The sequence below is a fragment of the Pelodiscus sinensis genome, chromosome 31, assembly GCF_049634645.1.
Source record: "Pelodiscus sinensis isolate JC-2024 chromosome 31, ASM4963464v1, whole genome shotgun sequence".
Taxonomy (NCBI): domain Eukaryota; kingdom Metazoa; phylum Chordata; order Testudines; family Trionychidae; genus Pelodiscus; species Pelodiscus sinensis.
The window spans coordinates 7,428,476-7,455,991 of NC_134741.1; the positions used below are offsets into that span (position 1 = coordinate 7,428,476).

At 50.2% G+C, this 27,516-nt stretch overlaps 1 protein-coding gene across 1 annotated transcript; it reads right to left on the reverse strand.

Annotated features, from left to right (window-relative positions):
• Positions 1–323: 323 nt before the first annotated feature.
• On the reverse strand, positions 324–27,493 carry LOC142821522 (uncharacterized). The gene is made up of 10 exons (XM_075912686.1): positions 27,404–27,493; positions 26,663–27,122; positions 26,041–26,136; positions 23,519–23,749; positions 23,186–23,208; positions 22,369–22,484; positions 21,765–21,824; positions 18,888–19,088; positions 16,086–16,199; positions 324–15,799 (listed from the first exon to the last, which is right to left on the reverse strand). The coding sequence occupies exons 2-10, from the start codon at positions 27,032–27,034 to the stop codon at positions 14,556–14,558; spliced, it is 2,457 nt and encodes an 818-aa protein (XP_075768801.1). The 5' UTR covers positions 27,035–27,122; positions 27,404–27,493; the 3' UTR covers positions 324–14,555.
• Positions 27,494–27,516: the final 23 nt, after the last annotated feature.

A 27,516-nucleotide genomic window follows, 5' to 3' on the forward strand; every position in this document is an offset into this window, starting at 1 on the left:
CTGGCAGAGCCGAGCAGCTGCCTCCTTCCAGACCGGGTCCCTGCGTGTGCGTACGGCCGGTGTGTACGGCGCTCGGCTCCCTATATCTGTCCCTTTATGACCGGCTGAAGTTCTTTTAAATTGTGCTTGGTTCTATTACAGCAACTGAAGGAGTCAGGTTAAAACTTAAACAGTTACAGGTTTATTTGAGGAAGCTTATAAATCATATGGTTGCAATGGCTATTGTTCTATTTCTTAACTACTAGCAAAATATAGATCTTAAAATGGTTACAAAGAAGATAAAGATAGAAAAATAGAAATAATGGTACCAAGTAACAGCTTACTCTTTCTATGTGTACACTTAAGACAGAGGACCACATCCAGGTACCATTTTTACCCCCTTCTGTGCCTCTCGACTCCAGCATGTCAGGCCAGGGCCGGTCCCTCAATTCCTAGGAAAGACGAAAATACGAGGTGGGCGTCCCCATAGAACCTCGGGAGGTCAAACACCTAACCCGACCAGCAGGTAGAGGGTAGAATGACACTCAAAGTGAGTGTGTGCTGGACCCATCTTTTATATCCATGGGGTCACGTATTTCTCTTTCTTGTCTGTCATGCCAAATGGGGCTGGTCTGTCTTTTGTGAGACCAGTTCTTACAAGGGAGTTGTGAACTTAATTTACACTTGTAAGAGAGAATTGAGATGATTAAATTGGAAGTACTGGACATTCTTTTCTCAGTGGGGAATTCCTCTCCCAGGGACTGTGTGTTCGTATCAACATGCGTGCCAGCCTCGCATATCCTGATCTTGCATCAAAGCAGATCAAAGCTTAATGGCTATGCTGATTTTACTGCTCCTTCTCTGCCCTGTATGCTTCAGAGAGGCAAATAAGATGAATGAGATGGGGGGGGGCTGTCTGGCTACAGCCGGGTCCCTGCGTGTGCGTACGGCCGGTGTGTACGGTGCTCTCCGCCCCTCGGACAGGCAGATAACGGCTGTTTGTCGCCCACAATGCCCTGCGGGAGAAACTCCAGGGGGCCCTGGGCCCACTCAGGAAGCAGCTGGAGGAGGCCCAGGTGCTGACGTCTAAAGAGGAGAAGAAAACCACAGGGTGGCAGGTGGGTGTCTGGGTTTCTCTCCCCGAGCCCTTCCCCCAGCAGCGCTCCCAGGGGCAAAGGAGCCAGAAGGCTCCAGGATGAGGGTATGAACTTGCTCTGACAGATCAAAGTTAGTTGAGGTGTGTCTGTTCGTGGTGCCATCACAGGGACACCCCCTGACCAACCAAAGCCAGGGCGGGTCCCAGCCTCTGCTGCCATCATGTGGTTCCCTCATCCCAGTCACCTGCTGCTGCTCCTGTGACCTTCCCTGGCCTTGTCTGTAGCTGGGGCATGAACGTCCGTTCTGGTTCCCCGGCCTGTTATAGCAAGACCCCCACTGAGGATGTAGGGCTGTGAGGAAGACGCTGGCGGGTCACTCGGCACATGGCCAGGCTGGGTGAGGCCAAAGCCAGCCCTGGCAATGCCCTGAGGGCCCAACACCCACATGAGCCCCAGGGTAACACCCACAGGGCTATTGGCACCAGCCCTCAATGCTGAACATGCAGCCCTGGGAGCCTGTTGTCATGAACGAGCATCGCCCACATCTTGCTTCGATGGGTCTGCTTGGTGTGTGAGTGCCCAGCCCTGCGTGCCCAATTCTCCTTCCCCGCAGATGCCTTTTGCTGCTCCCTCTCCCCCCCGTACATCTCTCTTGTTCCCTTGATTTCTTCTCTCTCCCATGTCCATCCCATTCCACCTGCAATAACAGACTGCGGCTTTACCTGGCACCCTGGACAACCCTGCTACGGGACTGGCCCTGTTCACTCTGAGCTAAATCCAGCCCTTTATGGTACAAACAACAAAGAGTCTGGTCTCCTTGTTGTGTCTGCTGAAGCAGCCTGACACAGCTACCTCGCTGAAACCTCCTGGTACATTTCCCAAAGAAGTAACTGTCCTTACATCCTCACACAGAGCTGATTCTCCCTGCTTCACAGAGGGTATGTCTACACTACCCTCCTAGTTCGAACTAGGAGGGTAATGTAGGTGCACCGCACTTGCAAATGAAGCCCGGGATTTGAATTTCCCGGGCTTCATTTGCATAAGCGGGGAGCAGCCATTTTTAAATCCCCGCTGGTTCGAACCCCGTGTAGCGCGGCTACACGGGGCTCGAACTAGGTAGTTCGGACTAGGATTCCTATTCCGAACTACCGGTACACCTCATTCCACGAGGGCTCTGATTGTAATTGCTGGGACAGGCGAGCCAGCGCCAAGTGCCCTTGTGATTCCCTGGGGGTGTCAGTGCCCAGAGACCCTGCAAGTGCAACCTCTGCAGCTCCTGCAACCGTGGAGAGTGACTCTCGTCCCCCCTCCCTTGGGATGGGCAATGGCAACAAGTGGAGGAGCTGGGAGTGAAGTCCCAGAGAGCAGCCCCATGACTAAGCTGGCCAAGCAGCTGCTGGGTATGGGGGAGGTGAGGGAGGCAGCCCCCAGTGGTGCCTGGCCAACGTGTCTGCTATTCCTGCCATCCCTCCCTACGTAGCTGGAGTTGGCCATGTCCCCACAGCAGGAAGTCGAAGGGGGCAAAGAGCAGAAGTGCTGGAAGCTGGTGGGGGTGGCCTCTGGGTTTGATTTAGTGAGTCTTAGTTGGACTTGCTAAATCAAACACTGTCAGATGGATTGTGGCCATTCATCCCCAGCTGGACGTGATCCTTGTTCTTCTGCAGGACACGGCCAAAGGAGAGTAAGGATGAGCCAATGGGCATCCAGATCAGATCACACCCTTGTTGAATGGATGGAAACAGAAACCAGACACACACACAGAGCGGGTTTGAATTGGTTCCAGCTGAGGGACGGGTTTGTCTGGTTTATGTGCATTGGCACTAGAGCACGATAGGGGTTTGTGGTCATTTGAAGAATCCCTGTTCAATAGAAATCCAAAGTGTGACACAGCTGGAGATGTAAAAGTTTCATTTCACTTGATGAGCTTTTTAAGGGGGCACTTGTTACACCCCCAGAGCAACCATGTGTTTGCATCCAGTGTTGGGAACGGAGCAGGAAACGAGGCTTTTGTGTGACTCACATCCCAGGTGGGACCCTCATTGACCCCCAGAGTATAACTGGTCCTAACAAGGGATTTGCCCTGAAAGCAGCAGAGCTGGGGCAGGACAGGGAGTCCTGGGAGATGGAGCAGCTGGAGGGAGCCAGGAGAGCAGAGGCCAGGCTAAGAGCTGAGATGCCCAGTCCACTTCCACACCCCAGGTCCCATGTTGTAAGAGGCAGCACTCAGGACTCTGAATCCTGAGTTCAAATCTCAGTGGGACCTGCTGGTTGTTACAAGGCTCAGGTGCTTCAGCTTCCATGCACTGAGGTTCAACAAAGAGAGTTATGTTCCTCTTGCTGGGTGTCTGAGGCACCCTGGAGCTCCATCTCCAGACTGAGCAGGGGGGCAGGAAGGGCCTGATGCCATCACAGCTGCAGAGCAGGTCACCCACCTGGCCCCTGAGCTCAGCCTGTGCTGGAGGCAGCAAGACAGCATGAGCAGGTCAGAGGGGGATTGGGGGAAGGGTCCTGAGTCCTGGATCCCAGCCACACACCTTGGCACAAAGACCAATGGCTCCTGCACAAAGTGCATTGTGGGAATAAGAGTTGGGGCAGCAGGAAAGGGGCCAGCCCCTCAGCACCAGGGCGCAGGCAGGAGAAGATGGGAGTGAATCCTGCTACCTCTGCCATGGCTTGGCCCAGGAGGGCTGGGGTCTAGCAATTTTTGATCCCAGCTTTGTGGGAGGCCAAGTAGGAAGGGGCCACTGCAGGTGCACAACCCCCTGGCCTGCTCCATCTGTGGAAAGGGGGGAAGAGGACACACACTTGTCACTGGGGAACAGGGCGCCTGGATCCCACTCGTTCCTGCAGAAAATGAAACAGGCTGAGCATTTTGCAGAGAACAGGCCAGAGCCCTTCTCCTGTCCCTGGAGAGATGGAAATGGGGCCATTCCTTGTGGGGACAGAAGTGTATGTGTTGGGAGTGGGGTTCGAGTTCAAACCTCTCCACAGACCAGAACCCTACATGAGGGGCAAGAAAGAGGCTTGAGTCAGGCAGTGGAGAACACTTGGCTCCTGATATGCTGTGATGGGATATTAGGAAACCTTTTGCACGCAGCCTGGTTAGCTTAGTTGGTAGCGCATGAGACTCTTAATCTGTGTCATCGGTTCAAGCCCCATGCTGAGCAGTTCCCTTCCTTAACTCTCATTCTCAGCCTACAAGCTATTGGCTCTCAGTTTTCACCAGGGTTTTAGAAAGAAAAAGTCTAATCCTGGGGTCCAGCTTTAGTAGAACCAGAGACAGAACAAACTGCAATTTCCATCTTCTGAGGAGAAAGGAAGAGGATTTTCTTCTCCTCAGTTCTAGCCACATCAGCCCAGGAAGGAGAAAAAATAACCCTCCGCCCACTGATTGTCCCCTGCACCTTCTGGCGCAAGAGCCTCTTCCACAACAATGGTGGCTCATTAGATATGCAAATGAGGCTTACCCACTTGCCACTGCTCCTACCAGCCACCCTCCAGTCACCCCATCCATGCTGCTGTGTGTGCCAGTGTCTCACCACACTGTGAAATCAGACCAGAGATGGACACTGTCAGTCAACACTCATATCGGAAACGCTCCTCTGGATGCTGGGCCCACCAGAGCCGTGTGCCGCTGCCATCTGCCTGCTCCGTGGACATCTTCACATTGCAGAGCGCGCACCGAGCCAGACTGTGACTAGACAGCCCCTCTCTGGGCACCCAGGGACTACATCTACACTGCAGGCTTCTTGCTCAAGAATGACCGTTCTTGTGCAAAAACTTGAGGAGCATCTACACTGCAAGCGCGTTCTTGCACAAGTAAATATATGGGAAAATGTAGGAAAAGGGCTTCTTGCACAAGAGTTATTCCTCTCCCCTTGAGGAATAAACCCTCTTGTGCAAGGGCTCTTACATAAGAATGTAGTATGAATGGGGAACAGGGCTTTTTCGTGCAAGAAACCCCTATGGCTAAAATGGCCATCAGAACTTTCTTGCACAAGACAGCGTGCACACTGCCATAGACATTCTTGCACAAAAGCACATGGCAGCGTGGATATGCTCTTGCACAAGACATTTTGCGCAAGAACTCTTGCACAAAATAGTTCTTGTGTAATAGCCTGCCGAGCAGATGTAGCCAGGGGGTGTTTGGGTTTGCTACCAGCACTGAGCTTTGTACAACAGCCCAGGGAACATTGTGAAAAGCAAAAACCTTCCCGCCCTGGGTGTCTCTGGCCAGCCTGCGAGTGGCACAAAAGTTCCTGGCAGTGCTGGCTTTCAGTAATTGGTAACAAACCTCAACAACTCACATGAGGTGGCCGAGTGGTTAAGGTGATGGACTGCTAATCTGTTGTGCTCATGCATGGGTTCAAATCCCATCATCATTAGATGTTTGCAGCCCTCCCTCTTGCTTCTCCCAGAAGTTCAGTGCCAGCCCCTCCTGTGACCCTGCCTGCCCCAACCCCCTCCCTCTGCAGCCTGGGGAAAGGGGAAATCTCCAAAGAGACACTCCCAGATGGGACCCTCAATCCCTTCTGCCCTCAAGGGGAAACCTCACAAAAGGAGATTCCAGGCAGCCAGGCCATGGGGTTCTCTAAGCTGCCCCAGCCCTGCAGCCTGTCCCACCTGGCTGTTGTCATGGACCATCTGTGAGGTCACTGCCTCCTGGCCAATGAGCTTAGGTGCTGCACAAGGCCCTTGTGAAGTCACTGCTGCCTTGCAGGCTCATGTCCTGCCCCTGGTCAGCCCCTTGGCATGTGTGAGCTGCTCTCCCTGCCCCCCTCACTCAGGGCTGGTTCTGATGGTCACGCAGGGAACATCAGAGGCTGCTCAGGGTGCCACATGCCCCCAAGGTCACCTTTTAAATATCAGGGCAACCTAGGATCTATCCCATCCCTTCCGCAAGACCCCACCCCTTTGCTGAGCCCCTGCCCTCCCCAAATCTTTCCATGGACTCTTGGTTACTAATGGACACTCGCCACTAATGACATAATCACACCCCAGCCATTTTGCTGGGGCTGCAGCTGGGGAGAAAAGTTTCATTGAAATAAACAGATTAAGCGTTTGAACTGTCTCATGTTAGTTGATCAAACTTCTTTTGAAATAATGGAAAACATTGCAGCCAGTACAAAAGGTTTCAATGCTGCTTTATTTATGGCAGGGGCGGGGAACCTTTTCTGGGTCGGGGGCCACTGATCCACAGAAAAATCGGGGACGACAAAAGTGAGAAACAAAAAACCTCTTCCAAAGGCCCCCAGCCCTCTGAGATGTGGCCCCCCAGCTAAGACACCTCACTCCTCTGGCATTCCAGCCCCCATGGCGTGAGGGGGAGGACTGTGGTTCACATTTACTTTTCTGGGGCTGCAGAGCTAGTGGATTTTGTGGACCTGCTTCGTCTATTGGCTTCTAATCGAAAACCTGAACCACTCAGCCACGATTTTAGCAGTGTCAGAGGGCCAGGGAAACTGATAAATAATCCCATTGCTCAGGTCTGACGGCACCTGCCCCATAGAATTCACACAGCAAACTTGGCTCCCCGAGCACAGGGGGTGTTGGGGGCTCATTGCTAGGCCGTGGGGTGAAGCATGAAACCAGCCCCCTCCTATAGGCCTGTGAGTGTTGCTGTCCCTGCTGTGCAGACAGGGCCATGGAGACAGGGAGAGGTTCACTGAACGGGCCAAGGTCACCCGGCGAGTTAGAGCCCAGCTCTGCCCCCAGCTCCCTGCCCCACCCACCGACGTGCTGACTCCCTGGCTGCCAGGGGCTGTTTGCACTGGCCTCTTTTGTTTTCTTTTCTGCTGTGAGACATTGGGACAGTTGCCCAGGGTATCCCGCAGTTGCCATCTCCCTCTGTTCAGGGTCTGTCCAGAGCCCCGACTAGCAAATGCTGACACTGATGTTAGGTCCAGACCAGAGGGGAGTGTTTAAGGGTTATTTCGGAAGAAGGGTTTTCTCCCCAAATAACTGCATCTAAACGGTGTTTTTTATTTCAAAATAAAGTATTTTGAAACAACGCCCGGACACGATTATGCAAATGACTCACGGGATATTTAAATCCCAATTTCATTTACAATTTCAAATGTCTCCATTTGCATTTTTCTCCTGAAGGAGACTGCAAGCGTAGACATGTCGTGGGTGTTGCAACCTCATAGCACTCACCTGATGTTCCCTCCCCACTGCCTGAAGACGTTTGGGAGTCCTCCTGCGTCCCCTGGTGCTGCAGGTCATCAGCATTGTCCAGGGTGAAGGTCACAAAGCTTCTAGAATCCTCCTCCTCGTCCTAGCACTGCAGGTCATCAGCATTGTCATCCTGAAGCTGCAGCTGCTGCCCAGGTGTCTCCATCCCAGACTCCACAACTATCCCTGGAGACAGGGGCTCCCCAAACTCCGGGATTCAGTCCAGTTCCTCACAGTATGCACAGTGCTGCGGTGCTTCCCCAGAGCGAGACCTGCCCTCATGGGCCCTCGCACACCCCTCCCGCAATTCTTTGACCTTGGGTCTGACTTGGTCTAGGATGCAGGAGTGGGGAGGTGGCCTTTCTCTGCAAGGCCATCAGCCATTCGGCCATATGTTAGATAATTTCATGGAGGTTAGGTCCATAAAAGGCTATTAGCCAGGGGGTAGGAATGGTGCCCCTGGCCTCTTTTTGTCAGAAGCTGGAGAGGGATGGCAGGAGACAAATTGCTTGATTGTTGTCTTCGGTCCACCCCCTCCGGGGCACCTGGCGCTGGCCACTGTCGGCAGACAGGCTACTAGGCTAGATGGACCTTTGGTCTGACCCAGTACGGCCATTCTTATGTTCATATGTTCACAAATATCCACATTCCTCCTCCTGGACTGCAGGGCCTGCAGAGACTCCCCCTCGGATCACAGCTCCAAGAGGGTCTTTATCTCTGGCCCAGACACTGACAGTGCCTGGCGTTTGCTGCCCCTTGCTTGGTCCTGTGACATGGCTCTCCAGAAGGCAGAAGTGCCTGATCTTAGGCAAACGACCCAGAAACAACACTTTACGGCCAATAACACAAGGACGGCTCTTGGTCCTCATCCCCAAGCCACACAGAGTATCCAAAAGTCACTTCTCCACCTCTCCCTTGGCTGCTCTAGAGCTTAGCCTGAAAGCCGATAAACTCTACTCTCCCACCCAACAACCTCTGGGACTCCTCTCCCGCCCAGCTCCTCACACCACAGAGAGTGCAGGGCAGCCACTACCCCAGCATCACCACTTCTGGTCTGTGCCTAATGGCCAAGAAATTATGCTTTACCCAAACCACACAGGCACCCTCTAGCCTCATGGCAGATGTGGGCTTTCCTCACTAATTTTCCCAGCTGCTTTGTAGGCAGGCATTGGTGGTATAGTGGTGAACATAGCTGCCTTCCAAGCAGTTGTCCTAGCATCAATTCCCAACCAATGCAATGTAAAGAGAGAGCATCAAAGCTTGTTGCTGAGCTTTTTACTTGAACCCTGAAAAAACAGGCACAAATGGGTCCTGCAGCTGCCGGCTGCCTCTCACCGCTTTTCATCCTCTCCGAGAGCATGCACAGTAATGGGTGCTTCCCTCATATACCCCTGCTGCGATTCCTTGACCTTGGCTCTGACTTGGTCTAGGATGCGGGGGTAGGAGGGAGATGGCCTTTCTTTGCTAGACCATTGCCCATTCGGCCCTAAATGTCCACATTCCTCTGCATGGACTGCAGGGCCTGCAGAGACTCCTCCTCGGACCACAGCTCCAAGACGGTCTGTATCTGTGGCCCAGATAATGACAGTGCCTGACGTTTGCTGCTCCTTGCTTGATTTGATTCCCAACCAATGCAAGGTGGGAAGGGAACAGGCGACCTCCTGGGGGAGATCTTATTTAACCCTGAACAACAGGCACAAGTGGGTCCCACAGCCAAGGGCTCCTTCTCACTGCTTTTCGTGGGGAGCAGCTCAAATATAACTAATTTGGGTGTTGTGGGGTCTGCATGGGGCTTGTACCCATGACCTGGGCATTATTAGCATCAAGCTCTTAACAGCTGAGCCAGAATGCCCATGCATAGCCCCCAAATAGAGGGAAGAGTTTTTCCTGCTATTGGGGAAAGCAGGCCAATCCAAGGGCCTTTTAGCCACTGGTCTGTGTAGACTGGAGCTTCTTCTTACCAGCTCTCTGGCCTGTTCCCTGAAAAGCCTCAGCCTTCTGCCTGTTTCCCCTGTCCATCACAGGCAGCATAACAGTCACCACAGCAAACACCTCTGTTGGCAGCATGGGACTCAAACCCATGCCCTTGGTGTTATTAGCATCACACTATAACCAACTGAGTTAGCCGGGCAACTGGAGTTTAGTTCACAAATGACCCTTTCAGAAAGGCACCTCTAGCAGCTGAAGGGATGTCTCTGCAGCTGCCAAGGGCTCTTCTCTGACAGGGCCACTAGCAACTCACTGAGATGTGGGTTGGCTCGTCCAGCCAGTTTGAGGTTTGGTGAAGGTGGCTGGCGGCCGGCATGGTGCACTGAGACCCAGGGCAAAGAGGAAGCCAGGATCTCTTGCTACCAGCACCTTGCCTCCCATCTTATTCCCTGTCAGCAGCAGCCACAGTCCCTTTCGGCCACTGGGTCAGCCCAGGAAGGGAGGCAGCAATGGGACCAAGTAGGGAGTCAGGCTGAGGGGGCAGGCAAAGCTTGTCTTGCCTTGTAGGGCCACCGGCAGCAGCTTCTTTCTTGTGCGCTGCTGAGGAGAAAAACACCCTGAGCAGGACCATAAAGACACATTTAAAAGAGCATTTAGACAGGAGCACCAACGGGGCAAGAGTCAGAGCCTGGCAACTTCTGGGACACAGAAGAGGCCTCCCCTGGCCACCCATGGAACTGCTGGTTCAGGAAAAGGCTGATTGGGGAGGAGTGTTGGGAAGAAGGAAACCACAAGCCTGGAGCAGGTGCAGAGGCTGCTGTGACTGGAACTGGCAAGGCAGGGCTCTGACTGCAATTGCTGGGACAGGAGAGCCAGCACCACACACCCTTGTTGTTCTTTGGGGGTGTCCGTGCTCAGAGAGCCTGAGGGTGCAACCTCTGCAGCTCCTGCAGCCATGGAGAGTGAGGGTATGTGGGCATCAGGTGCTTCTCACTTGTGGTTTACTTCTTCCCAATACTCCTCCCCAATCAGCCTTTTCCTGAACCAGCAGTGCCATGGTTGGTCAGGGGAGGCCTCTTCTGTGTCCCAGAAGGATATAGGAAAATGTGAGCAAAGGCTGCAATAAGGCACCACTGGGAGTTGAACCCAGGATCTCCTGTTTACAAGGTAAGTGCGTTAGCCAGGGTACCTGCCTCAGGCTGCTTGGTAAAGCTGGTCCATGGTCCCAGACAACACCTTTGACTCCCAAAGTACAGCAATTTCCTTTCAGCCCTGGCTGTGTCTGCGGATGAGCTGCACAAAGGAAGATACAAGATCCCTGATGGGGTCTTTGCCGGATGAACGTGCCTGAGGAAAGAAGCTGGAAGCACAACAGACACACAAAAGGGGATGTGGGACAGTTTGAGTCACACACACGGCAGGTGGCGCAGCACAGCCAGGGACCTTATCCACTCACAGAGCTTCACAGCTTCTCTACCCCCAAACCCCATCAGGCAACTGCCCCATGGGCTTTGCCCGCACAATGCTCAGGGCCTGGGGATTTTCTGTCACTTTGCCAGATCAAATAACTAGCCCTCCACTGCTCTGGAGTCTCTGCCTCTCATGGGCCTTCTCGTCCTCAGGCTCCGCTTTGTCTCCAGACAGACCCTGCTCTGCTACAGCCACCTCCCTCTGGCTGTCACTCCTGGGCATTCTAGGGCAAAATGTGCCACTTCATTCTGACTTTGAATACACAGGCTTTTAGCACTCAGATCTGCATCTTACACCAGCATTTGCTAGTGAGGTGTCTGAACAGTTTGTGTAGAGAGGGAGACAGCAACTGTGGAGCATCCTTGCCAACTACTCTGGAGAGCAGAGAAAAATAAACTCTTTGTCAGTGAGAGCAAACTACCACCCCAGATGGGACTTGAACCCACAATCCCTGACTTAGAAAGTCAGCACCTTGTCCATTAAGCCACTGGGGAACACAGAAAACACTACTAGGGAAAGAAATTCAACCATCTAAATGACCCTTCTTCAACTTTTAGCTCCTGATTAAACCCCTTTGAAGAAGCCAGATACACAGGAAGGGCTGATCACACGCCTCTGAAAATCAGCTTTCCATGAGTATCTGTAGCTGCTCCAAGTCATGAGCCTTGACGTCCCATCTCCCTCTCGAAACCAGGGAAGTTCTGAAAAGATACCTTTTTGTCCCTCACTGCTTCTTTTACATGGTGGTTAAGCCACGGTGACATTTTTTTAGGTCTCTTGCTATGTTTTTTAATTTGGGGTATACATTTAAGTTGGGCCTCTATTATAGTGTCTTTAAAAAGTTTCCATGCAGCTTTCAGGGATTTGGCTCTAGTCACTGTGCCTTTTAATTTCTGTTTAACAAACCTCCTCATTTTTGTGTAATTCCCCTTTTTGAAATTAAATGCCCGGGTGCTGGACTGCTGAGGTGTTTTTCCCACCACAGGAATGTTGAATGTTATTATATTATGGTCACTATTCCCAAGCGGTCCTGTAACAGTTATTTCCTGGACCTGATCCTGCACACCACTCAGGACTAAATTGTGAATTGCCTCTCCCCTTGTGGGTTCCTGCACCAGCTGCTCCAACAAGCAGTTATTTAAGCCATTGAGAAATTTTCTCTCTGCTTCTCTTCCTGAGGTGACATGTATCCAGTCAATATGGGGGTAGTTAAAATCTCCCATTATTATAGAGTTCTTTTATTTGGTAGCCTCTCTAATCTCCCTCAGCATTTCAATGTCAGTATCGCTGTCCTGCTAATTTCTTATTATTGGAGCATGGAATTACTATCCTAGCAATTCTATTCAACATGTTGATTCACAATATTTTTATTTCATTTGATTCTACATTATCTTTCACATATAGTGCCACTCCGCCACCCACCTGGACTGCTCTATCCTTTCTACATATTTTATAGCCCGGTATGATTGTGTCCCACAGATTTTCCTCATTCCACCAGGTTTCAGTGATGCCGAGTATGTCAATCTCCTCCTTTAATATGAGGTACTCTAGTTCACCCATCTTATTAGTCAAATTCCTAGCATTTGTGTACAAGCACTTTAAAAATTTACCACTGCTTATTTGTTTGCCCTTCCCTGATGCATTGGATTCCTGTGTATGCGGTTATTTGTCTACTCTGGCCCATGATTTGCCCTCTCCTCTCTTTCTGACTACAACTTAGAGAGTCTCTATCAATGGATTCTCCTCTAAGAGAAGTCTCCCTCTGATTCACGTACATCTCCACACCAAGATAGGATACACAAAGAACAAGTTAAAAATCACTTAGGAAAGTTAGATGTCAGCAAGTCACCAGGTCCTGATGAAATGCATCCCAGGATACTCAAGGAGCTGATAGAGGAGGTATCTGAGCCTTTAGCTATGATCTTTGAAAAATCATGGCAGACAGGGGAGATTCCAGAAGACTGGAAAAGGGCAAATATTGTACCCATCTATAAAAAGGGGAATAAGAACAACCCAGGAAACTACAGACCGGTCAGTTTAACGTCTGTCCCAGGGAAGATAATGGAGCAGGTAATTAAGGAAATCATATGCAAACACTTGGAAGGTAATAAAGTGATAGGGAATAGCCAGCATGGGTTTATGAAGAACAAGTCATGCCAAACTAATCTGATAGCTTTCTTTGATAAGATAACGAGCCTTGTGGATAAGGGAGAAGCGGTGGATGTCATATACCTAGACTTTAGTAAGGCATTTGATACGGTCTCGCATGATATTCTTATTGATAAACTAGGCAAATATAACTTAGATAGGGCCATGATAAGGTGGGTGCATAATTGGCTGGATAACCGTAGTCAGAGAGTTGTTGTTAACGGTTCTAAATCCTGCTGGAAAGGGATAGCAAGTGGAGTTCCTCAAGGGTCTGTTTTGGGACCCGTACTGTTCAATATCTTCATCAATGATGTAGATATTGGGATAGAGAGTACGCTTATTAAGTTTGCAGATGATACCAAACTGGGTGGGGTTGCGACTTCTTTGGAGGATAGGGACATAATTCAAAATGACCTTAGCAAGTTAGAGAAATGGTCAGAGGTAAACAGGATGAGGTTTAATAAAGAGAAATGCAAAGTGCTTCACTTAGGAAGGAACAATCAGTTCCATACATACAAGATGGGAAGCGACTGTCTAGGAAGGAGCATGGCGGAAAGGGATCTAGGGGTCATAGTGGACCACAAGTTGAATATGAGTCAACAGTGTGATGCTGTTGCCAAAAAAGCAAATATGATTCTAGATTGTATCAACAGGTGTGTTGTAAGCAAAATTCGTGAAGTCATTCTGCCGCTCTACTCTGCACTAGTTAGGCCTCAGCTGGAGTACTGTGTCCAGTTCTGGGCGCCACATTTCAAGAAAGATGTGGAGAAATTGGAAAGGGTACAGAGAAGAGCGACAAGAATGATTAAAGGTTTAGAGAACATGACCTATGAAGCCAGGCTTCATGAACTGGGCTTGTTTAGTTTGGAAAAAAGAAGATTAAGGGTTTCAAATATCTAAAAGGGTGTCACAAGGAGGAAGGAGAAAATTTGTTCCTCTTGGTTTCTGAGGACAGGACAAGGAGTAATGGGCTTAAAGTGCAGCAGGGGAGGTTTAGATTGGACATTAGGAAAAAATTCCTGTCAGGGTGGTCAAATATTGGAATAAATTGCCAAGGGAGGTGGTGGAATCTCCCTCTCTGGAGATATTTAAGAACAGGTTAGATAGACATCTGTCAGGGATGGTGTAGACGGAGTGTGGTCCTGCCTTGAGAGCGGGGGGCTGGACTCGATGACCTCTTGAGGTCCCTTCCAGTCCTATTATTCTATGATTCTATGAATCAGCTTTCCGAAACTTTTCTTGCACAAAAGGCCAGTGTGGACAGGCAACACGAATTTCTTGCGCAAGAAAGCCCCATGGCTAAAATGGCACATCTTTTACACAAAGGCACATGCCAGTGTAGACGTTCCCTTGCTCAAATACTGTAACGCAAAAACTCATGTGAAAGAGTATTTGCGCAAAATCTTGCCAATACACATTGGCAATAGCCAATTACTCTAATGCAGGGGGTAAGGAATTGTGCCCCTGGCCTCTGTTTGTCAAAGGCCAGGAGACAAATTCCCTCATTATGATCTTTGATCTACCCCCTCTGGGGCACCTGGTACTGGCCACTGTCGAAAAAAAGGATATTAGGCTAGGTGGACCTTTGATCTGACCCAGTATGGCTGTTTTTATGTTAAAGTTTGACCTGTGTTTGAAGCCTTTTCTGCAATCAGAGCTGTTATGAGGTGACTCTCTTGTATGTTTTATCTGATGGTTAGTAAGGCAGGAGCACCGACTAAAGCTTTCCCTGCAGTCAGAGCAGGTGAAGGGTCTCTCTCATGTGTGGGTTCTCCTATGTATAACAAGGTATGAGCTTCTACTGAAGCTTTTCCCACAGTCAGAGCAGGTAAAGGGTTTCTCTCCTGTGTGGGTTCTTCTATGTCTACCAAGCACTGACCTCTGACTGAAGCGTCTCCCGCAGTCAAAGCAATTGAAAGGTTTCTCTCCTGTGTGAGTTCTCCTATGGAGAACAAGGTCTGATCTCTCGATAAAGCTTTTCCCACAGTCAGAGCAATTGAAAGGTCTCTCTCCTGTGTGGGTTCTCCTATGTCTAACAAGGTATGAGTTCTTCCTGAAGCTTTTCCCACAGTCAGAGCAATTGAAAGGTTTCTCCCCTGTGTGGGTCCTCCTATGGATAACAAGGTCTGAACTTGTACTATAGCTTTTCTCGCAGTCAGAGCAATGGAAAGGTTTCTCTCCTGTGTGGGTCCTCCTATGTCTAACAAGGTTCGACCTCTGATTGAAGCTTTTCCCGCAGTCAGAGCAGCTGAATGATTTCTCTCCTGTGTGGGTTCTTCTATGTCTAACAAGGTATGAGCTGCGACGGAAGCTTTTCCCACAGTCAGAGCAATGGAAAGGTTTGTCTCCTGTGTGGGTCCTCCTATGGTTAACAAGGTATGAGCTGCGACGGAAGCTTTTCCCACAGTCAGAGCAATGGAAAGGTTTGTCTCCTGTGTGGGTCCTCCTATGTGTAACAAGGTGTGAGCTGCTCAGAAAGCTTTTCCCACAGTCAGAGCAATTGAAAGGTTTGTCTTCTGTGTGGGTCCTCCTATGTCTTACAAGGTGATTGCTTCTACTGAAGCTTTTCCCACAGTCAGAGTAGTTATGGGGTGTCTCTCCTGTATGTATTTTCTGATGGTTCGTAAAGTGAGAGTGCTGACTGAGGCTTTTCCCAGTGTGAGAGCACTTCAAGGGCTTCTCTCTCATATGGGCTCTTTGATGTTCAATAAGAGTTTCACAATCACTACAAATGCAGGGTGACTGTTGATGGGGGATTTTCTGTTGAACAGTTTCCGTGTTACTTTTCTCCCCTCCGCTTCTGTGACTGTATTTACCCTGTCCCTCTCCTGGATGGTTTCCATGCTGCCTTTCTGGGCTATGCTGACTCTCGCAAGTCTCTCCCTGCTCATGTATGTGGGAAACATGCCCTTCAGGTCTTCCCAGTAACACCTCACATGGAGACACTTGCTCCGATCCGTCCTGCTGAACAAGATCATGGTTCTCAGTCAGCATCCCATCACCTGTTGGGATAGAGAAATAATCCAGACAGGAGTTATTGTCTATGATGAGCTGAAAGAAAACTCTGAAAGAGGAAAGGAAAAGGGGACACGCTAAAATAATGACTGAATTATCATGAGCTTAGCCCCCTTCACAATTCTTCCACAGAGGAGAGATCCCAGCCTCTCCCCACCCACCACACTCTGGCTCAAGTTGAAGACAGACTGAAGAGTGAGACAGACTACATGAAAACACACAAGTTACACCTGCTATAAGCGGGTTTCTGAGGCAATTTAACTGATTGCTCACCTGTGTGGGTGCCACTAATGATCTCCCCTTCCTTACAGCTCTGGTGATCTGGGACCTGCAACTCCTCCTCTCGCTCCACCCAGGAGATCACATGAGCTTCAGAGAGTGGAAATCCTGTTTGGAGAGCAATTAATCAAGTGCTGATCTTGTTCATTAAGGTCTCTGCCATTACTGCTTCCAGAGTCAGGATCGGAGTCACCCATCCAGAGAGGCTCCTTTCCCCACCTTGCAGAGACTGGGATCTGGCTGATACAAGAGCCCAGGACACACACACCTGCAGTAAAGGTGCACCCCCCCCCACACACACACCTTGAGAATGGCCCAGCTCTTTCCCCAGGGGAGCTGAGCACTCTGCTGCACTCTCTAGGGTACAACTCAGTCCCCCTCAAAGCCCATTCCATCCCCCCCATCCCCAGTATCTCTGGGCAGGACAGGAACACGCTGCTCAGAAGGGGAGCTCTAGGGAGGGCTGGCAGGTCTGACACCCAGGCCCCCAGACAGGGCTCCGACTGTAGTGGCCACATGCCAGGTCACTAGGACTTGGAGAGGAAGGACTAGCTCTTGCTTCCCAAGGCTCTGTCCACAAAGCTCCTGGCTGGTGGGCTGGGCTCCCCCTGCTCTTTGGCTCAAATATTCAACTTGGGCCAGAAGGAGGCAGAGGAAGTTGTCTAAGCAGCTAAGTGAATCCTTGGCAGGCTGCTTCAGGCCCTGCCTATGCTCCTAACCCCGACTACCTGTGTCTGGGTGGGCCCTGCTAGCTGACCACAACAGCTGCCATTCCCGCGGCTGCCCAGGTTGGCACTAGGCTTCTCCAGCGACCAGCCAGGGTGAAGCTGGTTCATGCTGCGTCTCTGATGATTGGGGCTGTTACTCAGCTCCTCGTCTGTAACCTTGGTTCTACTTTGCCAGCAGAAGTCTTTGTGTGGTTTCCCAGTCTGCCTCTTCCAGCGAGCCTGGCCTTTGATTTGGGAGGCACAGAATCTACCACATTTGCACCTTGTAAGTGCCTTCCCCTGAGCTTTGCCTCCACCCCTTCTTGGACCTGCATTTAGAGTTTGGAAGAGCCACCTGTGATGTGACCATGGAGATCATTGTGCTACCACTGTTACACAATCGCAAGAAACCTTGTGCAAAGTGTGCTGTGTGCTGAGTCAATGGGAAAATTCTGATCTGATGACTATGATTATCTTGTTTATGTCCATTATTTTGTAACTAAAACAAGCCAGGTTTTGGCAGAATGGTGGAGCACTGGGTACCAACTAACCAAGAAATCACATTCCTGAGCAGGAGGAGGGCAATCAACTCAACGCTCTCTGCAGTAACTGCAAACACACAGTCCTAACAAATAGCTCACTGACCCTTGTGCACATGAACAGGATGAGGGGATAATGGATATGGATGTTTTTCTCAAACAAACAGGCAGAAGGCCAAAGGGGGTAGCAACACATGGAACGCAACATGCATTTTGTTTGTGTCAATGTGAGAGGAGGGGCAAAGCCACAGGAGGGGCATGTTGATACTGGCTGAGGGGCAGTGTTCTAGCTGCTGATGGAGCTGGTACCATTATTGGGTTGGGACAAGTCTCGCTATACCTGTGCCTGAGGAGCTGGGACACTAGCACCCTGCTCCTTTCACAATAAACCTGGCCGAGTGTCTTAGCCTCCGAATGGAGCTTAGGTCTTTCTTAGCGGCAACCCTGTGGTGTGCTGCACGCTCTGCCAGTGCCGCTGGCATCAAGGCTCCAGAAAGAGCCGCCCTGAATAAGCCATATCAACGCTCTGTGGCGCTAGTAGCAATTCTAATGGCACTGCAGTTGCTGAGGGAAGCAAAATTATCAATCACAGCAGCACCTGGGAACTCTGATGTAAATCAGGACCCCATTATGCTATCGCAGTGCTCATATGGAGCTAAGCATCACCCCTCTTTAGTGTAGGTATCCTTCCCAGCCCTGAGAAACAGGGACACACTATAAAAGCTAGTAAAGAGAGAAATGACCACACAAAGAGTCTAAGAGACTTGATCAAGGTCACACAGGAAGATTGTGATGAGCAGAGAACTGAACACAGGTCTCCTGAAGATAAAGCCAGACATTCACACAGGAAGAAAAAGTCCCTACCCAAAGATATTTCACTCTAAAAACACAACACAGATGACGTGATTTATCTCTACTGCACACAGAGCCAAGTGAGCCCCAGAGAGAATGAAGCTGAAGTTTTGAAAGGAAACCCAGCCTGTGCCTGAAATGCAAGGAGAGCTCTGCTCACGTTTCTCTACTACAGAGCTACCTCGGACAAAATACTCACAGAGCGTAAACTGCCTCATCCACCCTCCCTCAGCCCCAGTATCCAGCCCCTCCCACTGGCAAGAACAGCATGTCACAGAGATTAGCTAGAAGCAGGGAAGGACTCTGTGAACAACACCCTTCTTCCAGTGGCTGAGCACACTGCCACATGGGGACCCTGCAGCCACTAACAGCAGCCAGACCCAGACCTCTAGTACCTGCTGTTCCTGCCTGAGCCCTTCCATTCACACCTCTGGTCAAGGCACAAAATGGGCAAGATGGGGGGCGGAAGCACAGTGAGACCTTAGGTGTGGGAAGAGCCACACCATTGTTACATCCCTGAACCTGCTTTCCCTGGGAGTGGGCACGGAGGGGACAGTCTTTCACACAAGAGCCAGGATTATTATGGCAGATACTCCTGACATTGGGGGCAGAGGCAATGAATAACCCTGAACCAAACCCAACCCAGATGCTCCAGAGCCCACCCAGCTGCTGTTACCCAAGGAGGCAGGAATCCTTACTCAGCCAGCTCACAGCCTCATAATTTTCCTGCATCACATCCCAGTAGAGGGCTCTCTGGCCCAGGTCCAGCAGAGCCCATTCCTCCTCAGAGAAATACACAGCCACCTCCTCAAAGCTCACAGGCTCTGCCACGGCCATTTCCTTTCCCTGGCTCTGCAGGCCAGGGGCTGAGCTGGAGTCAGACATGGGTGTTCTGCAGCCTGGCAGGGGGAGAAGAGGAATTGGAGACATTTCAGAAGAGGCTTTAATCCTTTCCAAGCCCCCATTCTTCCCAGACTCTGTCCGTGGTGACACACACGCTAGACTCTGCCATTGTGGGCAAAAGTTTTAGTCTAGATATTCCATAAACAGCGCACAGGAGTTAGATCCCAAATACACATTCATTTCTGTCTGTACAGGCAGTCCCTGGGTTACGTACAAGATAGGGACTGTAGGTTTGTTCTTAAGTTGAATTTGTATGTAAGTTGGAACTGGTACATATTATAGGGGAAACTCTAGACAAACATTTATCCAGAGCTCAGTTTTATTCTCCCACACCCCACTTCCCTCAGTCCTTTATTCTCAAGCTGAGGTGTCTGCTGTGAAAAGCTGCTCTGCATCTCCCTGGTCTGCTGGGGGAGGGGGCGCTAGCTTCGCGTCTCCCTGGTCTGCTGGGGGGAAGCAGCTAGTGCGGGGTTGCCTCACCCCGTTTGTAAGTAGGGATCCGATGTAAGTCAGATCCATGTAACCCAGGGACTGCCTGTACCTGGCTTGTGTTACAACATTACTGAGTCTGTAACAATGGGATTTAGTTCTCAGCACCCAGTGTTTCTGATAAGCCACATATTCATCTGCCTGACCATGGACGTAGGTTAAATGTAGGCTGCTGTATTTAAAACCCTTAGTCTTCATTCATTAATTTGCAGCACAAACTTTGCTCTCTCATCTGAAAGACGTTATAAACTCTTTCCACAACAGTCAGTGAAATTAACACCACCATTCAGCTGTTTATTATTAAACATGTGTGCTGAGTGTTAGCAGGATGAGATCTTAAAATTAAAGAAGATATTCTCAGTCATGCAGTCTGACCCCCTCAGTGGCACAAGCCATTGCACTTAGTCCAGTTACCCAGGCACAAAGCTCTGTTTCCCCACAGTAGCTGTGTCTAGACTGGCAAGTTTTTCCGCAAAAGAAGCTGCTTTTGCTGAAAAACTTGCCAGCTGTCTACACTGGCCGCTTGAATTTTCGCAAGAACACTGACAATCTCATGTAAGAAATCAATGCTTCTTGTAGAAATACTATGCTGCTCCCGTTCAGGCAAAAGTCCTTTTGCGCAAAAGGGCCAGTGTAGACAGCTCAGATTTGTTTTGCACAAAAAAGCCCCGATCGCAAAAATGGCAATCGGGGCTTTTTTACGCAAAAGCGTGTCTAGATTGGCAAGGACGCTTTTCCGCCAAAAGTGCTTTTGCGGAAAAGCGGCCGTACCGGTCTAGACGCTCTTTTCCGCAAATGCTTTTAATGAAAAACTTTTCCGTTAAAAGCATTTGCGGAAAATCATGCCAGTCTAGACATAGCCAGTGCTTTCTAGAAAGTCCCCCAGTGATTTGAAGACATCAGGAGATGGAGAATCCACCAGCTTTTTGCTCCTTTGTTTCAGCAGCTAATCCTCTTCCCTGTCGAACGTTTTTGCCTTTTCTCCAGCTTAAAATAGTCTGGCTTCAGCTTTCACTTATTTGGCTCTCACTGAGCCTTATCCAGTCAACGGCGTGGGCAATACATTTTGATGGGGGGCCAAATGGAATGTGGCTGAGAGCTGTACTCTTCCATGACATTAATGCAGGGTCTGGGATGAACGTTGGGAGAAGGAAGCAAGCTTGGGGTAAGGGTTTGGGATGCAGGACAGATAGAGGGGGTCTAGGAGGGAGTTTGGGTGAAGGAGGCAGGCTGTGATCTAGGACACTGGATTCGCCAACTACTCATTAGATATTTAAAGTAACTTCAATTTAGGTAAGTGGCTGAGTGGACTAATAAGGGGTTGTAGGTTTCTGACCACTGAGAGCTCTTGCATATATAGATGCAGGAGGAGTACAGAGTTTGGGCATGGTGAGTGTGGGGCAGGAGTGGGGAGCAGAGATTAGGAGGAGAAGGGAGAGGTTGGGGTGGCAGAGGCAAGTCCTGGACAGGAGATTTATCTGAGTGACTCCTGGCCAGAGACCAAGCACCTCAGGAAGGCAGGGAGCCTGCCCAACCCTCTCACAGGCTGCAAGGCCATGTGCATGTGTGAATAATTATGACCCAGAGGGGAGGGAGCACGGTGCTTTGTTTCTGGCCAGAAACCGGCCAATGAGATTGTCCTGGGGGGTGGAAACAGCACCTGAAGCCTTCCCCCCTCCCCTCCAGGCTCACAGTTGCTTTCTGAGGGACTTGTAGATGGCGAGTGGCATCTGTGGGCTGGATCCGATGGCTTGGTGGGGTGGATCCGACCCATGGGCTGTATTTCGCCCAGGCCTGCACTAGACGTAACAGCCTTTGGGGATCCAGAAGTTTCTTCCCTTGAACGAACTGATATAGTGGAAGCCAGGCAGCTCACTGCCTATTTATTGTTTGAAACCAACCCCATATTGAAACTGAGCAGTGAAATCTGAGCTTGAAGGTGTTGTCCACTGTGCGCTTTAACTTCACCCCTTTAGCATCACAAACCCATAGACCACTGTTTCTCCAAGTGTTCACAGGTCCCCATGCAGTGCCCCTAGGTCTCCTCACTGATCAGTGCGTGAGAAATAAGGCTGTGTGCACCGTGGTCACTGGGTCTGGTTGGTAACTTCAATGACAATCCCATGAGGATGTTTTCACTGGAATTTTCTCATCATTTAAAGACTCTCCACCTGCAAACTCACCCTGTCTGAAAGCTCCCAGGGATTTTCCTCTTGCTCTCTCCAGTGTAGAGGGCAGCGTGTCTGGTGGGGGAAGGGATAAGGGAGGTGAGACTCCAGGCTCTCCTATTTATAACAATGTCCCCACTCTGAACTCTGCATTTCAATTGTATCAGAGACCAGACAGAGACACACTCAGGAATGGAGTATGAAAGAGTCTGAAACTTTCATTTTCTCTCTCACTCGGGCACCTCCCAGCAATGGAGCCAACATCCCCGCAACCTGTCCCAGGAGAGACAAGCTGTAAGTGAGATTTACTTTTCCCTCCTCACTCCCTCCCACTTGGTTTCTCATTCAATTACACCCTGGAGCTGTGGTGGTGGGACACGTGGCCAACACAGTAACTTTAACCATTTTGATCTCTGAATGGGAGGTCCAGAGTTTGCAAACCCCTGGCTCTATCTCCAAGTAGCTGGGTCTGTTCAATCAGTGTCTCTAAGGACAGCAGAGTGATGGGGCCGTCATTCTCCACGTGGGAATTGAGGCAGAGGAATATTGGCTTCAGAGGCCAGATTCAATGGTCTCAGATAATTTAACCACTTTCCCCTCATCCATCCCTTCCAGGTACCTTTGAACTCCCTCAGAGTCTCTGACAGAGCAATCATTTTCTGAGAAAAACTGCTGACTTGTTCTTCCAGTTCAGGGGAAATCTCCTCTGGCAGCTGGAATTGCCCCATCTCACACCTGGACAGAAACAATTCAATGTGATTGTATGTCATTTACTGCTGATAACTTCTGGCTAGTAAGTCTCAGCTCTAACAGGCCTGGAGTTAGAATTCCTCCAATTTTCCCAGCCTGAGAGCAGGGACAACACAGTCCATGGCCATGCAAATTTCCCCTCAAAGGCCCCATTGCTGTTCTTCATGTCTGGCCTGAGGAGACTGGCTGGAGGACAAAAGGGGAATTGAGTCTTCATGGCCAACTCACTCCTTGGCCTTCAGGCACTGAAACACAAGAGGTTCCCAGGTGAAGGACTGAAGGAATCTGTCCAATAGGGACTAGACTAAGACACCAGCTCCACCCTCCCCCAGCTCCTCCCACACAGGTCCCCAAACAGCCCTCAGATGGGACAGACTCTTGGTCCTTGCTGCCCCGGGCTGACTGTGCCCAGTGCCCAGCATTGACAGGCCCATGTCCCACCCCACAGTTCGGAGGTAGCCAATCCACAGGGAGGTAACAGCTCCAGGAAACACTTGAGGTCAGACTGGGCCCTGAATGGGGAATTCCAGAGTCTGCTGTGCGAGAGTGAGACCCTCAGAATTAAATAAATGAAAAATATTCGTATCTAACATCTGGCTGTAGAGCCCTGTGGAGATGTGGTGCTAACATCAGCTCCAAGCTCTTTCCCTGAGCTGTGCAGCGTGAGGGGAGTGAGAGCCACATACCTAATCAGGGTGCTTCTGCCGTCCTAGGAAAAAAAGACACAGAAAAGACTCTCAGCCCCATTGGACACACACAGGGGACCTCAGGGAAGGGATTTTGCAAACATGGGAAGAGAGGCCCTGCCCTGGCCCCAGGAAAATGGATCCCCTGAGCGAATGGGACTTTACAATCTCTAGTAGCTCTGTGCCTGTAACTTTACAAAGCACAGCAATTACTCACATGGCAGCAATGCACATGGAGTTACACCCAGATCTGACAACTGGACCTCAGCACTTGTGATTCAGGAGCCTCCCTTCCCTGTGTGGGGAGCTGGGATGTTTCTCCCTCAGTCTCACCTGCAGGAGTTCATTTGCTGGCTTCTGACATGTCCCCTCCAGCTCACTGATCCGCTCGCTGAGATGGGAAATCTGAGCAGAGAGTTTCCTGACAGTGTCAGTCTGGAGCCTCCCAATCTCCTCGTCCAGCTTCTCCAGCTGGGCCAGCAGGAGTCGCTCTTGTTCCTCCAGGAACTGCCGCAGCTGCTGAAACTCAGCCACAATCATCTGCCTCTCGGCTTGGGTCCATTTCTGTATGGAAACAGGGAAAGGGTTGGTCAAGGGCATGAAAGGAGCCCAGGGCCCTTTCATGGAGAGCTGAGCGTGCAGCAGGGAGAATTTCTTGGAAAACCCTAAAATGTGGTTAGTAGGCAGAGGTGGCTCTCCCAGCATCTCCTTTGGCCCCTGTGTCCCCCTGAAAGGGATTTTCCCATGTCTGTCATGGGCAGCTATGACTGTTGATACGTTGCTGGTTGCTGGGCTTGGGCTGTGGGTGACCCCCACTGGTTACTGTCTGTACCATGGCCCAGCAGAGTAGCTGATGGTCAGGGAGGTAACCTGTTCGACCAGTTACCTCCCAGGGAGAGGAACAAAGGAAGGTGGAATGCCGCCACTGCCTGGGGGGCAGGGTTGGAAGGGACTTTTTTAGTGTCTGTCTAGGAAGCAGGGGAGAAGGAGCTAGGGAGGGGGCTGGGATTGTAGGGCCCAGTCACCCCCCATCTCAAGGGGGGGCACTGAGGCCTCCTAGCCCAGTTCCTGAAACCAGATTACATCTGTGCTGTGCTGTATCCTGGAGAAGCAATAAACTCCCTCTATTCTACTGGCTAGTGGAGTCTGTTCGTGCCACTACAGGGGTGCAGGAGGCGGGGGACCCCGATGTGCCGCCACCGTAGCATCTTTTGTTATTCATGCAAAAGCGACGAGGAGTCCTGTGGCACCTTATAGACTAACTGCCCACGAAAGCTTATGCTCCTACACTTCAAAGACCCACTTCGTCAGATGCATGTTTTGTTATTCATGGGCTCTGGAAATTCAGACCCTGAGCAGCATGAGGCAGGACTCAGCACCACCCTGACAGAGATACCCTGGGAGGAAAAAGAAGGAAACATGTTAATGTACCAAGTGAGCAGACAGCCCTTCAGGGGGCACTCAGCTCCTTTGGGGAGGATGTCTGGGAAAGCCACAAAGGCTGGACTCATGCAGGATGCAGGGCCGCATTATGACTTTCGTGGGCCCTAGGCACTTTTACCTTCATGGGCCCTTTCTTCCATAAAAATTGTGTGTGTATATATATATATATATATATATATATATATTAATATTAAAAACTATATTTTACGACTGCGTTGGTATAAAGACGAATATAAACCAGCCTGGATTATATTCGTCTTTATACCAACGCAGTCGAAGTATCAGATACTTCGACTGCGCTGAGGCAAAGTTGGCCTCCTATACGCCATCATTCAATTGGCGCCTATGGCCGAAGCCATATTGGCAATACAATTTACAGTCACTAAGCTTCTCACTATAGTACAAAATAATAGTGCATATATCAAAGCGCTCTCCGTTTTGTTTACTTAAAAGGTATGTATTATAATTAATTTCATCAGTAAGTTATCATCTCTTTAGGTTAGTGATTACCTTATATAAATAATTTATTAATTTTGCAAATACGGGATTGTTATTCACTAAATACGTGTGAATAAATTTGAATGGAATGAAGTGCACATGTATATTTTATTGTGTTTATATTGGGTGCTTAATTATAACATTTGAAAAAAACCATTACATCTCAAATATACTCACCTTAGTTCAGAATTGATAAGTAGTTCCATAAAATTATTATATGTATACATGTGCAAGAAAGTATTCGGTAAAAATGCAAATGTGTATTACTGATGGAAATTCCGTTATGGTGTAATATCCGATTGTTGAGTTGAGCTCCAACTTTCGATTTGAATTATTGCAATTAATAATATAATATAAACAATTAAATTTTTAAATACTGTGATTTTTTTTGTATTTTAATAAACATTTTTCTGAGCCCTAAAAATGTCGTGGGCACAAGGTACTTATGCCTTCGTGGGCCCCTCCCACCATAATAATATCAATATTAAAAATTATTTTTGATATAACTTTAACTACTTCAACATTTTATTTTTTTTCTTTTTTAGGCAAAATTTAATACATTTTCGTGGGCCCTAAAAGTTTCATTTTTTTTCTGATGTGAGAAAAAATTAAAACATTTTCTTCGACCCTAAAAGTTCATTTTTTTCTTCTGATTTTAAAAGAAATTAAAACATTTTTGTGGGCCCCTAAAAGTATTGTCGGCCCTAGGCACTGTGCCTAATGAATAAGTTGGCCCTGGACTCATGCACTGACATGGATGCTCAAGGCCTTTCTACACATGGATCTCACCCTGCAATCCACGATCCAGGAGAAACACAAACAAGCCCAACCTCACCAAGGCCACACAGGAGTCTGCCTCCTAACACAGCCCTCCCAATACCAGTCCTTGCTGGTCCATAGCCGCAGGCACCTACCAGATACTCCTGGCATTTCCCTTCTGCTGTTGTTTTCCTTCCCAGCACCTGCTCTCTCTCTACCCTCAGAGTCTTCAAATGGGCCTCCAATTTTTCCTGAAGAAACAGATATAAGCATGAGAGCAAACCCCATCAGATGTTGGGAGCCCATCTGTCTGCCTTTAAGAGAGTCCCTGTTTTGTGGAGTTCTGCCCTATTCACCAAGGACTTAGCCCTGGACATGGTTTTGTCCGTAGAAGGAGACTGCGGATGCAGCACGACACCTGCGAGGGCAGGGGAAGGATCAGTGGTAGCACCTTTAAAAAGAATGATGCAGGTGGGGATTAGGGAGGTAAAAAATGGTTAACAATACTAATCATGTTACTGATTACAATTTTATCAGTGACAGGAGTTTTTTAACCTGCTGACAGGTAGGGCTGATAGTGGAAATGGGCTCTCCTGGGCCAGGGATCTCTCTCGAGGTATGCCTGGGGTGGCCACATGGACTGCTGGCTGATGGGAACTCCCAGAAGCTGCAGACTGACATTAGCTACCAGAGGGAAGCAGGCACTGGTGGGGCAGTGGGGAATTTAACCAGTAACTAGCACTGATAATTAAAATGCACTGGACAGCCACTCTGTACCTTGTACTCCTGGGCAGCTTCCTTTATGGGCAGCACCCTGGGAGCCTGGGATCTGTCACACACCACACAGATGGGAGTTTGATTCTCTTCACAGAACCACTTCAGAGTCTCCTGGTGCTCCCCGTACACCCCGTCCCATCTTGCTCTCTTTGCTGCCTGGAAACTCAGTGGCTTGGCTAGTTCCACCACGTTTCCCAGCTGCCGGTTGGGCCGGAGGGGTCCCTGCTGCTCAGTGTCTCTGCCCTGAGGGCTGAGGGGGGCCTGGCAGGAATTGTGCCCACACTCCAGAGTGACAGGGGCTGTGAAATCCTCCAGGCAGACGGGACGCGGCGCTTCCTCCCGGACACTTTCCAGGGAGCTCTCTGCAGCCATGGCTGCCTCTGGGCTGGGGAGCAGAGGCCGTGTCACTTCCCTGAGCTCAGCAATAGCCGGGCAGGTCCAGGGGCGTGAGGCACCAGCACTGAGAATAAAAAAAAAAAAATCAAAATTAAAAAACGAAAAAGCCCCCAAATCTTCGCTCACCGCTGCCCCCGCCAGATCCTCCCCTGGGCCCCTCAGCCACCTGCCCCAGCCAGACCCCCCGCCCGTCTCTGCGCCCCTCAGACCAGGGCCCCTCCTCACCCCGTGTTAATATCCCCCCGCAGCCCCTCTGTGCGCCCCCGGCCCGCCCAGACACCCTGCGCGGCGGGAGAATCAGGAAGCCCGAGGGAGGGACCGCGGGGGGAGGGGGCGCCCCGATACCTAACGCCGCCTCCTCCCCCCAGCCCCCTCACGCCGGGCCGCCCCCTCCGCGCTGGGCCAACCCCGCAGCGAGTAACGGCGCCAACGGCTCCCACCTCAGGGCGCGCGGCGCG

Excerpts from the sequence above, each read along its gene's own strand:
- LOC142821522 (XM_075912686.1), bottom strand. The coding sequence starts at position 27,034 with ATGGCTGCAGAGAGCTCCCTGGAAAGTGTCCGGGAGGAAGCGCCGCGT. Across the intron at positions 23,750-26,040 it reads GGAAATGCCAGGAGTATCTG|AAATGGACCCAAGCCGAGAG; the intron begins GTAGGTGCCTGC and ends GTTTCCATACAG. Across the intron at positions 15,800-16,085 it reads CATTAGTGGCACCCACACAG|GTGATGGGATGCTGACTGAG; the intron begins GTGAGCAATCAG and ends CTATCCCAACAG.